Source organism: Callospermophilus lateralis, chromosome 13, assembly GCF_048772815.1.
Source record: "Callospermophilus lateralis isolate mCalLat2 chromosome 13, mCalLat2.hap1, whole genome shotgun sequence".
NCBI lineage: Eukaryota > Metazoa > Chordata > Mammalia > Rodentia > Sciuridae > Callospermophilus > Callospermophilus lateralis.
The window spans coordinates 70167777-70184932 of record NC_135317.1 but is presented as its reverse complement, the minus strand read 5'-3'; the positions used below and the strand labels follow the sequence as shown (position 1 = coordinate 70184932).

Here is a 17156-nt window from a genome sequence, read left to right as displayed (position 1 = left end):
CGAGGGTGCGGAGGACCAAAGCTCTCACCCGTAGCTATCACACACCTCATGAAATTAAGAAGGTGGCACTAGCGCCCAAGGAGACTTAGCAGAGACGTCTCAGGCTGGCTCCAGGTCCCCAAGGGGCCCCAAATCCAAAGCGGACTCGCCCCGCCTCGGGCATGCGGGCGGCACAGCCTGACCCGGAATCGTCTCCGCCGACCCGGAAGCGGAGCCTTGCGGCGGACGCGCCGCCCTGGAGCCACCGCCCCCTCGCCGCTTGGCCGCTGCGTGGGGACCCGGACCGCGGCGGCTCCGGGTTGCCCCGATGATCCCGGGCTGGCTGAGGCGGCCGAAGCGGAGGGAGGATGACCGCTCCCCGGGAGCGGAGTGCCGACCTGGCTCGTTTCTACACTGTCACAGAACCCCAGCGACACCCGAGGGGCTACACGGTGTATAAGGTCACCGCCCGGGTGAGTGCTGGTGTTGGGCAGGGGAAGGAGCCTGGACTGGGACCTGAGGGTCTGGACTGGAGACCCTGGTGTGGGAGTAGCTAACTCTGGGTCAGAGCCACCAGTGGGACTGGGTGCGCCTAGTCGCCAGACAAGCGTCGGAGATGGGTACTTCAGCGACACTGAGGTAGTGGCTGAATGGGGATGTTCGGGGCTCCACTGAAGCAGGTCTCCGGAGAGTCCCCATTCTGGGGTGGAGCAGGGGATGGTTTTACATTGATGACTCAGCCTCCTTCCCATTTGGACTTTCTCTTAGAACCAGATTTGCAGAATTGTCTTTGCTTGCTCCAGAGGAATAATGTACACTTAAAAAATGTTAATTTACGTATTGTCTGGCTTATGTAATGGAAGATATTTCTTCTTTTAACATTTTATTCAGAGTGAGGTTTGCTCTGAGGCAGGTAGACGCTTGGGAAAGATGTCAGTTTAAGGCTAGTTTTGGACCTCTGTGTCTGGGCTGTCTTTGCCTCTGAGGTTTTCCATAGGAGACATGTGAGAAAATGTAACTGAAGTTATCTTATGTGAGGGTAGATTTAAAAGTTGTGAGGCTACTTTGCATTAAAATTCACTGACCCAAAATTTAGTACCCATTTTGTTTACATTTCCTTTTGCATCATGAGTAAATTTTAAAGAGAGTCTGCATCTCCCTTCTAGGAAAGCAAAAATAACAACATTGAATAAACCTTTATCTATGTAAGGGATGTGTGTATATTGGGCATTTTGTAATTTGACCTTCATTTTAATGATGAGGAAACTGAAATTTAAGGAATTTTTTTTTGGGGGGGGGGTTGAGGAAGTACTGGGGATTGAATCTAGGAAGGCTTTACCATTGAGCTTACATTTTTTATTTTTTATTTTGAGAAAGAATCTTACTAAGTTGTTTAGGGCCTCACTGAGTTACTGAGGTTGGTCTGATACTTTGAATCCCACTGCCTCAGCCTTCTGAGTTGCTGGGATTACAGGCCAGTGCCACCATGCCAGGCCCAAGAAAGTTTAGTACCTTGCCCAGCTTTACATTGCAAGACAGTAGCAGATCTGGTGTATGGAACCAATTTTCCTTAACTCCAAGATCCATAAAATGTTATGACTTATTATTATTATTAATACTTAAAGAAGAGAAGTACAGATTAAGTCACCATAGTACAATATGTATTTGTAAAATACAGTACTCATATGTGATAGAGAGCTCAGAAAGTAGACCTTGAGAAGAACCTGAAGTATATCTATAAAAGCAGATTTTGGGGCATGTGAGTGGCACATGGTAAATGGAAATGATATACAGACAAATGTGAAATGGTGGGATGAGCAAATTTGTTTAAAGAGAAGAGACGATGGGGTCTGGTTTATTGCTGATTGCTGAGAATAGGGAGAAATTTGCTGCTCTGTGTTTTTAAATAAGGTTATTATATTGGTGGAATGTTAATTTTAGGTTGTCTTAAGAAATTTTTATAACATCAAAAAGCCCCTGTTATCTCACTTTAAAACATTTTTTTTAGGACTGGGGTTGTGGCTCAGTGCCAGAGTCCTTGCCTCCCACATGTGAGGCACTGGGTTCAATCCTCAGCACCACATAAATATAAATAAACAAAATAAAGATAAAAACCAAAAACATTTTTGGTCATTGGAACCTTCAAAAATCTAGACTTAAATTTTCTAACGTGTAGTTTATAGAGTCAGAGCAATGTTCAACTGGCATGGTGTCCCCATTACACTTACCAAAATTATATTGTATTAATTTGCTGACATGACTGTGTCTCTTGGTAGATTTAAAGTATGTCTCTATCATTGGTATTTTCTTCTTGTGTCAACTAAGTTCATGGTGCACAGTGCTTAAAACACATTATTGAATGTTTTCCTCTCCATTCTAAGCAGCACACCCAGCGAATGTTTGGTTCTAGGCACCAAGCCCTATGGAGAGTTCAAGGCTGAATATAGCATGGACCTTCCTTTCAAGGATACTTAGAACAGAGTTTACTGTACTTAAAGAAGTATAGTAGAATAGTGTCAAGGGCCATAAGACTCTACAGAGAGGAGCTGTGGGAATTCGGAAGACAAAGAGTTGCCTGTGGCTCAGGGGAATATGTACCAATTAAGATAGGTGGTGAAAGATGGGAAGAATCCAGAAAAGAAGAGGGCATAGAAGGTAGAAGAAAGGGATAACTCTATGCACATAAGTCCTGGAGGTGTGAATGTGTGAAGAACTTGAATTGGAAGCACTGAGTTTGATAGTTATTGCTGATAGTTATTCCTTCTTTACTGAAGGAAAGCTTAACTAAATTCAGATTATAAGTGTCATATGCTGTGAACTACTTACTGAATGAACTTCTTTTGGGGGGCGGGGTTATTGGGGATTGAACTCAGGGGCACTTAACCACTGAGCCACATCCCCAGCACATTTATTTATTTATTCATTCATTCATTCATTCATTCATTCATTTATTTATTTATTTATTTATTTATAGTGCTAAGAATTGACCCAGGGCCTCAGTACATGCAAGGCAAGCACTCTGCCAACTGAGCTATATCGTCAGGCTCCCCAGCACTTTTTTTTCTATTTTATTAAGACACAGGGTCTCACTGAGTTGCTTAGGGCTAAATTGCTGAGGCTGGCTTTGATTTTGTAATCCCCCTGTTTTAGCCTCCTGAGCCACCGGGATTACAGGCGTGTGCCACTGTGCCCAGCCTGAATGAACTTTTTTGACAATATAAATTAGAAGATGACATAACACATTGTCTTAACAAATGGGTAAAATATGCATGCTGCATATTGCTATAGTTATTTGAATCTGAAAATTGCTTACATTGCCTTCTTTCATCCTATCTCATTTATTATTTATATTACAGATTTATCTTTTAAATTTAAGGTTTGAGGGTTAACATGGAAATATACTTAAACATAACTGTACTTACTATTATAAAACAAAATATTATTTTTTGATACTTAAGGAGAAAAACATCTTTGCTCAGAAGAATTAATTAGGTAAGTAGTGTTCCCCTGAGAACTTCTTGAGATAAAAATTAGGAATGTTCTCTGTATATTTCCTATTATTGATTTAATCCTAGCTTAAACAGTTTCTGTATTCTTGATCTTCGCAGGGTTATTTCTATAGGAATAGAATTAGAATTGTTGAAATAACTCTTCGTTAAATTTTGGATAGCAAAAGAGATATTTCATCTTCTTAAAATTCCTTTGTACTTTGTTTGCAATTCTCTGGCACCTGGCAGGTTTAGATAATTTGTGGCTAGTTACAAACATGCTAACAAATTCCCTAGTTAAGCTGGGCATGTAGCTCAGTTGGTAGAGTTCTTGCCTTACATATACAATGCCCTAGGTTCAATCCCCAACACCACAAAACAAACAAACAAAAACAAAAACAAAAAACCAAATTCCCTAGTTAAACTCTCTATTGCTTCTTAATTTTTATCTCTAATAGATATTCTTATTCAGAGTTGGAAAATTCTTGTGTAAGTTTTCTTTTTAGTTGAAGGAGGAACATATAAAAGAATCATCAGCAGTGGTTTTTGCTTGTTTCAGCATATTAAGTTTGCAAAATTTTCATATTGTAATATAGATTTCTCAATAACATGAAATGAATGGTAATTCTTGTCTGTATTCTTTTTATCAGTGTGGAATGCAAAGTGTATGCTTTCATTATTAAAAGACAGTGCTGCCTTATGATTTAATTTTGTTTACATTGAGGCACAGTTTATATACAATTAAATTTGCCAATTTCAAGTGCACAGTTTGATGAATTTTGACACATGTATATAGTTGTGTAATCACCCCCATAGTCAGGTCTGTACAAATTCCTTCATGCACTTTTGCAGTCAGTTTCCTCCCCAACCCTGTTTCTAAGCAACCACTGGTTTGCTTTCTATCATTATAGATTAGGTTGCATTTTTCTAGAATTTTATATAAAAGGGATCATATAATATATGCTTTCTTTTGATCTGGCTTCTTCCAATTATTTGAAATATGAACATTCATATACAAGTCATTGTATGTACATTTGGTTTCATTTCTCTTACTACCACACAGCCTCATTTACTATGACTTTTTACTAATCCTTGAAATCAGGTGGTCTGAGTATTCTTGCTTTTCAATATTTGTATTTTGGCAATTCTGTATTGTTAACATTTTCATATGATTAAGAATCATTTTGTCAAGTTCTACAAAAATGCCTGCCCAGATTTTGATTGGGATTACATTGAGATTGGAGATCAGTTTCAGAAGAATTAATGTCTTTTCAGCATTGACTCTTCTGGTGTGTGAATGAATATGTAAATGAATATGTAAATCTCCCTAGTTTGAGCAGTACTTTTAATCCCAGTGCTATTCTGTGGAATACCTGTGTTACCTGTTCAAAACACATTTTGTTAGGTGCTGTAGGTATACATATACATATGGGAATACCTATGTGTCCCCACAAGAGTCTTATTGTCATTTGACCAAAATGGACACATAGATAACACAATGACTGTGTGATATGAACAAAGGAGAACAAAGACTTGAAATGCTTTGAAAACTGTCATTAGCAAAACTTCCCATTGAAACACTGAATTGCTTAGAGGCAACCTGCTTTCAATTCTTTTTTTTTTTTTTTTTTTTTTGGTGGTGTTGGGGATTGAACCCAGGGTCTTATGCATGTGAGGCAAGCACTCTACCAAGTGAGCCCTATCCCCAGCCCTCAATTTTTGATCATATTCTTAAGTAGTCCTTGTTTGAGAAGGAAATATTTGTAGTTTTCCAGGTTATGTTAGGACACTATGTGCTTCTTTCTCTTATATGCTTTCTTCTCTAAGAAGTTTTTCTTTCTGTCTTTGCAATCCCTGCTTATTTCTATTATCAGCTATGCCCTATGTTCTCCTTGATGCCTGGCTCTCAGTGTAGTATAAACTCTTTCATCAAACCTTTATGATAATGTACTTGGATTTCTTTTTTGAGAGGAGATGCTTTTTTTTTTTTTTTTTTTTGAGGAGATGCTTTTTTAATGGTATATTCTTAGTGCCTTGTGCAGAGCCTGGACTGTGTTTCTTTGAAAGAAGACTGGAAGGAGGCAGCACTTTCCTTCTTAAGTATCATTTTAAAAAGTAACATATTAAAATTAACTTTGTTATATAATTCTATGAATCTTAACACATGTATAGATAGATTGTATCCATCACCATAATCAGGAAACAGAATAATTCCATCTCCTAAAAAAGTTTCTTCAGGTTGTCCCTTTTTCACACTCTTTCCTTCATTCTTTAGCCCCTGGCAAGCACTGATGTACTCTCCATCACTGTACTTTTATTTTTTTGAGAGTGCCATATAAATAGAATTTTATTATATATGATATAAATATATCGTAAAATATTCATTATTTAACCTTTTGAGACAATCTTGCCCATTTTTTGTTTGGGTTATTTTCTTGCTCTAAAGTTTTGAGAATTCTTTATGTTCTGGATATATTTTTTTGATATGTCCTTTGCAAATATTATTTCCCATTGTGTAGTCATATTTTTTTTTCATCACCTTAACTGTGTCTTTTGAAAAGCAAACAGTTTTGAGTTTGGTAAAGACCAATTATCAGCTTTTTCTTTCTTTTTTTTTTTTTTTAATGCATTTATCTACTTTTATTTATTTATTTATTTATTTATTTTTTAGTTCTCGGCGGACACAACATCTTTGTTTGTACGTGGTGCTGAGGATCGAACCCGGGCCGCACGCATGCCAGGCGAGCGCGCTACCGCTTGAGCCACATCCCCAGCCCAGCTTTTTCTTTTATGGAGCAAATTTTTAGTGTCTTTGCCTAACACCAGGATGCAAATAATTTTCCCCAATATTTACTAGAAATCTTATCTTTTTGCACATTATACTTAGGTCTATGATGCCTTTTGTTTGAATTTATTTTTGTATAACGTGTGAGTTTTAGAAGAAGGTTCCCTTTTTTTTTTTAAACATGTGAATATCCAATTGTAACCAAACACCATTTGTTTAAGAGCCTAGACTTCATTGAATTGCCTTTTCATCTTTGTCAAAAACCATCTGTCCAGCAGGTGTGGTGGTACACACTTGCAATCACAGGTAACCTTGAGAGGCTGAGGCAGGATGATCTCAAGTTCAAGGCCAGTCTGGGCAACTTAGCTAGACTCTGTATGAAAATAAAATAATAAAGGGCTAGGAAGGTAGCTCAGTGGCAGAGTACTGCCTTGCATGCCAGATGCCCAGGGTTTACAATCCTCAGTACTGCAAAAGAAAAAAAGAAAAAAAAATGTCCATATATATGTGGTTCTGTTTCTCTGTTCTCTTGTTTATTCCATATCACACTGTCTTGATTATTGTAGCTTTATACTGTCTCAAAATTAGGTAGTATGATTTCTGCAACTTAACTCTTAATTTAAAAAAGGAACTTTTTCCATGAATTTTAAAATCAGTTTGTATATGTTTATAAAAAATTTCCTGATTGGATTTTGATTAGGAGTGTAGTAAGTCTAGACTAATTTGGGGGAGAATTGATGTCTTCAATGGGTTGAATTTTCAAATTTATTAACAGAGTATTTTTTTTTTTTTTGCCATTTATTTAAGGGTTCTTTGATTTCTCCCATTAGCATTTCGTAGTTTTCATTATACAGATTCTATATGAGTTTTATTAGATTTATTCCTTAGTATTTTATCTTTTTTATTATTGTAAATTATATTTAAAATGGAGACAATCATGTCTGGAAAGTATAGGGCTGTATTTTCAGAACTCTACTCTTTCCTCTTTGGTATTTTTGCTTCTTTTGTTTACAGAGTGTTGGGGTGGATGGATAGAAAAAGGAAAAAGAATGCTGTTGGGGAAAGGGATCCTTAATACTTAACAAAAGTAGCCTGGTTTTGTTTGTTTGTTTGCTTGAGGTGCTAGGGATCAAACCCAGGGCCTCTTGCATGCTAAGTAAGTGCTCTACTTGAGGTACATGTCCACCCAACAAACAGCTTTTGATTTAATTTTCTGAACCCTAATTAAAATTCCCCTTCATTTGGGAACTATTTGGAGGATGAAGGATAGTTACTCTTATAAACCTAAAATTAGAGTGAAGGAAAATCTTTTCTTAGGAATTTTGGGAATAATTTTAACTTTGACTCTATTTTTGGTAGTAATTATGAGTTACTCTTATTATTTCCACTAGGCGACCAGCGCACTGGTTTCATTAAAGAGGTTCCTGGCATAAAAGTTAACTAGTGAGATCAAAATAAACACACAGACTCAATTACCTTTTTCTATGACCAGGTCCGAGTCGGCTTTCACCTCTCTGGCTCACACCTGGAACCACCCGGTAGGGCAGCAAGGCTTACTCAGGGCTAGCAGGAGAGAGAGAGAGAGCATGCCAGGGAGTGACCTTTTATTGGGGAACAAGAAATTCAGGGAAAAATTCCATCCAATGAAGGTCGAGGGGGGCAGCATTCCAAGGTCAGGGTCAGTGATTGGCCTCAGGGTCAGTGGTCAGTCACACCCCCACACGGACAGGCTCTCCCACCTGGAGAGGGTGGGGAAAGCTCTGACAGTTTAGCCAGAGCGCCTCACACCCAATCCGCGAGGTGCCCAATCACGTGGGAGAATGGCTTCTCACACTTATTATCATGAAAACTTTTAACATTCTTAAATCACTAAACCATTTTTTCTTGGTGGTGCTGGGGGTGGGATCCAGGGCTTTGCAATTGCTAGGCAAATATTCCATTACTGAACTAAATCCCCAGATCTGCTTTTCTTTTTGACACAGGGTCTTGCTAAGATGTCCAAGCTGGTCTTGTACTTGTGATTCTCCTACCTCAGTCTCTCGAGTAGCTGGAATTATAGGCATGCACTACCTTGCTCAGCTTAAACTCTGACTTTCAGGATGTCACCATGCTCTGTTCTAGACAGTGAAGTTTCAACATCAGAGTAAGGGTCTAGGATGAAATGCTTCCTAGTCTGTTGTTTAACATAGTGCTCTTCTCTGAGATATGAAAATGTTTGGGAAATACATACCCCCTCTACCCTGCAACCTCTTCCCCTAGTCACTTGTGTTTTACTAGACTGTGAACTCCATGAGGCAGTGCTGGCCATTGCAGCCCTGCTGCATGGCAGAAATATTTGAGCCATTAAGAAGATAGCTGAGACAGCACAATCAAATCAGCAATTTCTAATAAGTAGATATTGTTAGGGGATGGCTAGTGTATTTTGCATATGTAGAATACATGTATTTGTTTTCCATGAGTGGTGTACTTAAAGAAAATCCAAAATGTGATAATTCTAATATGTATACCAAGCTAGGAAAGAATTTCTTCTGTCATTTTGTGTATGTTAAGAAAAAATTATCTAAAATAGAAAGATAGTTTAGTATATTTATAAATTCAGGAGATTATTGATTTTTTATATGAATAAATTATAAAATGTAAGATATATCAGAGTAAGCCTTCTGTGTATTGACTGTTTTTGGTCGTTTGTGTATTAGTGGATAGATTACCTGTGACTTTTCTCTGCATTAGTACAATTTATAAAAATATAAGAAAAGCTCGTATCAGGGAATATTAAGTAATTTAATTCTGTGAAATACTAATTAACTAAAATATGTCCACATTTAATTGTGTGGAAGAGTGTGTGTGTGTTGGTAGGGGATAGGCTACTGTTTGAAAGTAATAGTTAAAATGAAATATTTGAGTAATGTGTAGTTGTTAACCTATTTTAGTCTCTAATAAATTTATGTTGTATAATATGGTAGTCATTAGACACATGACTATTTTTGTTTAAATTTAAATTATTTTAAATGAAGTAAAGTTAAAAGTTAAGTTGGTTTATTAAAATAGCCATATTTCAAGAGCTCAATAGCCTCATACACATGGCTGTGGCTACTGTGTTGAACAATACAGATAGAAAACATTCCTTTGTATCATCACAGAAAGTTTTATTGGATAGCCCTGTTCTAAGTTAATGAAAACTGCTGAGAGATTTCACCAAATTTATATATGCTGAAAGTTGGAGACTAGAATGGCTAGAAATTGGAAACTAGTGCTTTCTGGGATTCTTAGGTGGGACCTGCGAAGATAGTTAAACTCTCTGGTAGGGGAGAGAGGGAACTAATTTTAAATTATGATGTTCTTTGCTGGTATTTGATGTTTGTAGTAGTCAGGCCAGGCAGGTAGTTTTGTCCTCATTTTATAGCTGAGATCAAGTCTTAAGAAGAACTGTAATTTTGAATCAATCTTTATCTGCTGTCAAGTCCCATATTTTGTTTTGGTTTTGGATGTTAGGAGTAATGCTGAGTTAATCCCATTATTGGTATATTGTTACTGGTCATCAGGGACTATTTTCTTCCTCCCACCCATAGGTGACTCTTTTAATGTGTTTGATGTATTTTTTGGTTTGACTTTGAAGAATATATCATTGTAGCTTCAAGTTCGTTAATTTCCTTTTTCTTTCTTTCTTTTTTTTTTTTTTGGTACCAGGGATTGAACTTGGGGCACTGGATCCCTGAACCACATCCCCAGCCCTTTTATGTAGTTAATGTGGAGACAGGGTCTCACTGAATTGCTTCGTGCCCTGCTTTTGCTGAGGCTGGCTTTGAGCTCGTGATTTTCCTGCCTTTACCTCCTGAGCTGGAATCAAAGATTCTTGTACAGTTGTAAGAAATTATACAGAGAACCTTTGTACACTTTAACTACGTTTGCTGCTGCTTATACTTATAATGTGTAGGCCCGGATGTGGGGTGGACAAGCTTCTGAGAATTATATTAAGAATGAGAAGGCCCTGGGTTCAATCCCTAGCACCACACACACAAACACACACACACACATACACACACCCACACAAAAAAAGAATGAAGGCTGGAGTCATTCTCTTATGAATTGTAATATACTTGGGCTTAATTTTAGTTACTTTTTTCCCTTAAAATTTATTGAATTTCAGGTAAGGAAATTATTATATGGCTGAGTTTTTAGAGGTGATATTTATTTTCTTTTAAGCAAATCAAGTTTTGTATACAAATTCTGTTGAAAGTAATTGTATAAATGTGCAGTCAAGTTCTGATAATGATTAGGTATTTCTGCATATGCTTTATTTTAGGTTGTTTCACGAAGAAATCCAGAGGATGTGCAGGAGGTAACATGTTTATCCATATGAAAATTCCATTATATGTATTTGATAAAAATTTAATTAAATGTTTTATTGAGGAAACTATCTGAATTATTTTAATGTTAGTCTTTGTATGGAGATTATTTTTAGCTTTCAAAACTGCAGCTGAAGTATCCTATTTTAGAACATACTAAGTAGGTGTTCAGCTTTATTAGGTGTTAAGTTATATAAATCGGAATTTAAAAAAATGATATTCTGGTAACTAATACTCATAAGATGTCATTATAGTTAAGGGTATCTCTTTACTCATTTCAAAATTGTGCTTGTTTAATAAAAAATAAGTGTTATATATTTAAATATTATAATGATAAATAATAAAAGTAGAAGTTCACCTACTTTTATGTTGAATTGGCATGTTCACATTCTTGGAAGATGACTTTAAATATGAAGTTTCTTTTTAACTTTTTAAAGTTAATAGTTCTTTTGCAAACTCTTTGCATTTTTATCCCCCCCCCCCCCCCCTGCCCTTTTCTCTCTTTAGGAAGATAACCTGTCTGTGGTTTTGCTTAAAACTGTGGACTTCTCCATTTGTAATTACTTTGTGCTTGCTGCATATCTTTAGGATATCCTAACTGAGGAGCTTGCTTCTTCTTCTTCGTTTTTTTTTTTTTTTTTTTTTTTTTTTTGCCCCCTGTGGTACTGGTAATTAAACCCAGGGCCTTATGCATGTGAGGCAAGCACTTTACCAACTGAGCTATATTCCCAGCCCCCGTGAGGAGCTTGCTTCTTTGAAAATTTTTTGATTTACTTTCATTTTAATTTCTGCTCATTTTAACTAAACTCTAGAAGGATATATTTTGGGGATTTTTTTTTTTCCCCTGAAGTGTCTAAAACAGAAGCTGTGAATTTACAGGACTGATTCTGCACATTACTGTCTTTCCCAGTGTTTAGGTGGAGTATAAACTTTCTATTTAGCCACAGGCCCCACTACTTCTCAGTGCACATACCTGCCTTGATTCATACATTTAAGTTGATTGTTTGGTATTGGTTGGTTTGAGGGTATGACCCCCAAATTTAGAAAACATTTAAATTTTATACATTACCATCTGTTTTTGTGTTAAAAAGATTTCATACTATTTTCTCGTGTTTTGAGATATCTTCTGTTTCCCAATAGGAAGAGTATTATAATATCGTTATTTTGGAAGAAAAGGATACACATGCCAATGAAAATAATTTGCATTCATCGATTACTTAAAGTACTCTCTACTTACATAGCAATTGATTAGTATAAACTAATTTTTTTGGAATTCTATTAATTATGTTGAATTAATGGCCAATATCAGTCTGTTCTGCTTTTGAAAATTTACAGCTCTGTTAAAATTGAAAATGAGTTGTGATTCCTTTGAATTCGCTGATTGCTATGCTGTAGTTTGTAGCTTGATGTTCCCCTTTTCCAGGGAGAATCCTGAACCAACCTATCCATGAACATACTCTCTGCTATTTCCTTAATCCTTTTTGGGGGAAACTCTTTTATAATAACAACTGTTGGTGAACCATTCATCAGAAAACTCTTGTAAGTGTCCTTTAGTGAGACAATTGCATGATCCTTTGTTAGAAATGGTATAATTTTTTGGAAAAGTCTTCTATCTAATTGACTTCTTAAAATATAGAATAACCTTGAAATTATAATAGTAGTTTTTTTTTTTGGTTTCTTATTTATTTCATTTAAACACAGGAATTCTCATTTAGGTAGGAATTCACCACATAGACTTTGTTTCCATTTTCTTTCTTTTACTTTCTGTCTTGGATACTTAATTTATTTAGCTACTGCTTTAGAGTATAGTCAGCCTTCCTAAGGACTTTTGAGGACTAGTAGACATACTATTGGTTCAACAAATATGAGGCAATAATATTTTATCCTTATAAAACTGGAGAAAGCTGCTGTTTTTCCTTTGTATCTTGGCACATGCCACCAGATCTGAGTATTTTCTTCTTAAGAATATTCACAGGGATTAGATTAAAATGATCTAGGATAGCTTTTTTTTTTTTAAAATGTTTTAAAAATTTCCTCTCAATTTTTATTTATTAAGAAGTATAATATGAGCTAGGTGTGGTGGCACATGTCTATCTGTAATCCCAGTAATTTGGGAGGCTGAGGCAGGAGGATTACACATTCAAAGCCAGCTTCAGTAACTCAGGGATATCTTATTGCAAAATAAAAAATAAAAAGGAATTGGGATGTTGCTCAATGGTTAAGTACCCCTGGGTTTAATCACAGTTCCAGGAAAAAAAAAAAAAAAAGATAATCTCAGCTACTCAGGAGGCTGAGGCAGTTTAAGTTTAAGGCCAGTCTGTGCAACTTAATGAGATCTTATCTCAAAATAAAACTTAAAAAAGGACTGGAGTTGTTATTTAGTGGTAGAGCACTTGGCTTGCATAAATGAGGTCTTAGGTTCAATTCTCAGTTTACAACCAAAAAAAAAAAAAAAAAAAAGAAAGAAAAACATGAATGAAATTGCAGCACTACAGGAATGTTTAATCTGTGGCCTGTCATTCACTAGATTGTCTTGAACATGAGCATCCTCCAAAAGGGTAAAGAAGGAGATGGTGTTGCACCCTCCATCCTTTCCCTTTTAAAATAGCAACCTATAGTTGTTTCTGTACAGGTAGCACATGTTATTGGTGAAAAGAACTAAAATAGAACATTGTATATGCCATCAAAAATTTGTAAATCTTCTGTCTTTTCATAAATAAAATGGTTTTAGAAAATAGGTGCACTTAGAATTGTATCTTGATAGAAAAGGTTCTTGAAAAGAGGAGTAAGAAAATCCATATGCAAATAATATGGTAGTGATGTTGGTTGCAAGAAATGATAATCCAGCCAGTTTTAAGTACTATATGAGAGTAAAAATGACAAAATTTATTGAATTAGATGATTTTGTAAAATATAGGGATCTAAAAATTTTTGGTGTCATTAAATATAATTACCTGGAAAGGAAACATTTATTGTATGTTAAAAATAGCTAAGGAAATATTTTTAATGATAAAGATCAAACTTTTATTAAATTTGTAGTCTATGTGTGATTGTCACTGAATTGATACTTCATTGATAAATTTTCTTCAAAGTGATGACTTATGAAAGAAAGCCATCTTTGGTGAATAAATAATAATAAACAATTATTATTAATGAATAAGCAATCTGTGCATGTGTGATTCAGCAAAGCAATAGATGTTATATGATTATATTTTCCAGTGGGAAAGTATCAGATGTTTGTTAGAGAAAATAATTTTCACATATGTCTTTGGGGACTTTTTGTAGTCTACATATAAGTATCAGTACTTGCTGATGTATTGCAAGTGTACTTTTGTTCAATTATCCATTTTGAAAATTTATGGAAACATTCTAAGTTTAAAAGGGATAAGAAGAAAAGGAGGCAGTGGATGTGATCTTTTATAATGCTCTTAGGTATTTTGGTTTTGCATTCCCAGTATTGAGAAAAAGGAATGCGTAAGTGAATAATAAAAGCCTGGTGAAGAAACACAGATCTTCATGTTGCCTCATGTTGGCAGTTCTTATTATTGCTCTAAAATATTCTTTATTGGCTTATATACCCTGATACTTTAATCATTATTGTGATTAAATTGTTAAATTTTCCCCCTTAAGACTTGTAATAGGTGCTTGCCTATAATCCCAGGGACTTGGGAGGCTGAGGCAGGAGGATTGCAAATTCGAGGCCACCTTCAACAATTTAGTGAGCCCCCAGCAACTTAGTAGGACCTTGTCTCAAAATAAAAATTGAAGAAGGCTGGAAATGTAGCTCAGTGGTTAAGTACCCCTGGGTTCAATCCTTGGTACCAAAAAAAGAAAAGGGGGGGGAAAAGACTTATAATACCCTTAATCTTATTTAATACCCAGTTCATGATGGTGTTTACCTCACATAAGACATTCCTTTCATAAGCCATCACCCAGTTCCTTCTAATACCTTGGCAGTGTAGTACTACCATAAGCTAAAACATTTTTAAAATATAAAATTAACTCTTTTTTCCTGGTGACAGAATTATGTTCACATATCAGATTAGAAACCACAGAGAAGCAAAAACTATTAAAATCACCTGTAGTTTCATTATCCTGGGACTTTTTTACTTTTTGAATGTTGGCTTGATTGCCAGTTCATTTCTCTTGTTCTGCCTGTTACTAGAACAACTGGTTCTTTGCTATGAGCATTTGTCTTGTTCACTTCCATTGTAAAATACAATCTTTTTCTATCCTAGTAATCCTCTCCCAGGCTTCTCAAACACTTTGTATTAGTTTTCTCTTCCTTTTTTCTGCCTGGTCCTTTGCTGTTAGTGTGTCCTACCATTCTGTTGGACTGTTCATTTTGTTAGGAACACTGAGAACATCTCCTGAGTGATTACCTCCAATATGCTCACGGCTTCTGAATTAATAGATTTTGTTCTTAAGCCCAAACCCATGTATCCTGTAGAACACCTCCAATGTGATGACTCCCATGCCCCTAATCCAGACATCTAGAACTGTTGTCCTTTCTTGCCTCAGTCCTGCTTCTTCCTTGCTTGTCACCTTAGAGAAGGACACCTCCACTTACCCACTCACAAAAGCCAAAAATCTAGGTCATCTTTGGCATCCTTCTTTCCTTCTAAGAACTTCATCTTCCGCCTTCCCTTCCCTCTCCTCCTCCTTTTATTTATTTATTTATTTTTAATCTGATGACTACTTTCCTTCAGGCAACTCTCTCAAAGGAGCCTTCTCAAATACCCAAGCTGGTTTAGGAGCCTCTCTGTAACACATGCCTTTAGCATTTATGAAGACATCTTGCCTTGTATTTATGGTGTGGCTTATTCTTCCCAACTAAACTGTAAACTCTTTGAAGGCAGGGACTGTGTTTCTCATCTATTTTTTTTGGAATATGGTGCCTAGTGCTAAATAGGGCCATGAAAATGTTTGTTTGGTGACTGCTTTTGTTGAGTAGATATAAAGGTGAAACATCAGGAGGAAGCACTTTGTTTACATTAATTCATAGTAAAGCTGCCTACCCTCCTAGGATTATAGCTATATTAAATAAGGAATATAATAATTAAGGTAGAATTTTTGCTAGTAAGACAAAGTTGGGTAAAGAATTTTGTTTGAACATAAAGTAGGTTTTTTTGGCAAGAATCTCTTAAATCATGTTGGTTGCCTGCCTAAACTACTGTCATTAGCATCACACACTGTTGTGCATAAAGACACTTAGAATTTGTTAGAAGAGAAGTGATTAGACTTTTCAGAAATGCAGACCCCAGTCAACTGTGTAACAGAATTTAAAACTCAGTTTTGTCCTATTTGTGGAGACTGAAGGGGTGCTTTAGTGATTTCAAGGTTATATGTCAGATACTTTCTTTTTGCAAAGTTTTCTCTTTTTTTTTCTAATTTAATGAGAGTGATGCTAAATAATTCAAATTAATGAAAGTAGACTCATTTTTATGTTATCTAATCTTAATGATTGTGTTTTATCTTTTGAAATACAGTAGTTTTAATGGTATTCTGATCAGTATTTACCTTGCCCCCTTTTTACTAGCTCACATTGAGATTTATGAGAACAATTATGCAATAAAAAAGTTAATGTTAACTACTTGCTACACAGGCATTTCTTCTCTAGTATTACTGTAGTTTATTAATATTTTTAGGTAAAGGTTGAGTTTGTGTGTTTAAAAATTTACTTAGTTATGTTGTATTTAAAATTATTTTTGAGATAGAGAACATTTTTGACATTTAACTCATTTCCAGGCCATTCCAGAGATTAAATGCCATTTGATTCAACAAAGAAAGTTTATGCCATATCAATATTCAGGTTGGATATATTTCCAGTTTGAATAAAATAGTACTTGTTTAAAATAAATTTAAAGACTCAAAGAGACCAGTGAAGAGAAATTGTTGCTTTATATTTTTAGTTAAGTTCAGACAGTTAACTCTGTTGATTAGAACAAATGTTTGTTTTGTATTATGAGTTTGAAAACTTTCAAAATTATTGTTCAGGTACAGGAATACAAATTTTTTTGCTATGAAATATACACTTAATTTTTTTTTCTTTAGATAATCGTATGGAAGCGATATAGTGATTTTAAGAAACTGCACAAAGAACTATGGCAAATTCACAAAAATTTGTTCCGACATTCAGAATTGTTCCCTCCGTTTGCTAAAGGAAAAGTGTTTGGTAAGTGATTATTTTGAAACTGTAATTTGAAAAAATGGTCTTGTGTTGTGGCGAGTGCCTGTAATTCTAGATACTTGGTAGGTTGAGGAAGGAGGATGGCAAGTTAGAGGCCAGCCTGGGCAATTTAGGCCCTCTCTCAAAATCAGAAATTAAAAATAAGGGTCTGGGGTCTGAGGGATATAGCTCAGTGGTAGAGCACCCCTGGATTCAACCTCCACTATTGAACAAAAAACCAAAACAAAACAACAAAAAAAGCAACAGCTTAGGAGTGAGGGTTAGCTAAGTTTTGTGTGTGGATGCCAAACCCTGACATACAACACTTTGAAGTCACAAACCCTTTTATTTATTAAGATAATTCATTTTGTTTATCAAAATCAACTTGA

The 17156-nt window shown here is 35.8% G+C and overlaps 1 protein-coding gene across 2 annotated transcripts in view; it reads left to right on the top strand.

Annotated features, from left to right (window-relative positions):
- The first annotated feature begins 231 nt into the window (after positions 1-231).
- Rps6kc1 (ribosomal protein S6 kinase C1) overlaps positions 232-17156 on the top strand; it is a 196616-nt gene continuing 179691 nt past the window's right edge. For both annotated transcript variants that reach the window (XM_076831739.1, XM_076831738.1), the window contains exons 1-3: positions 232-452; positions 10556-10591; positions 16653-16773. In XM_076831739.1, coding sequence (XP_076687854.1) covers positions 348-452; positions 10556-10591; positions 16653-16773 — 262 coding nt within the window. In that variant the 5' untranslated portion in view covers positions 232-347. The remainder of the gene's footprint in view (positions 453-10555; positions 10592-16652; positions 16774-17156) is intronic.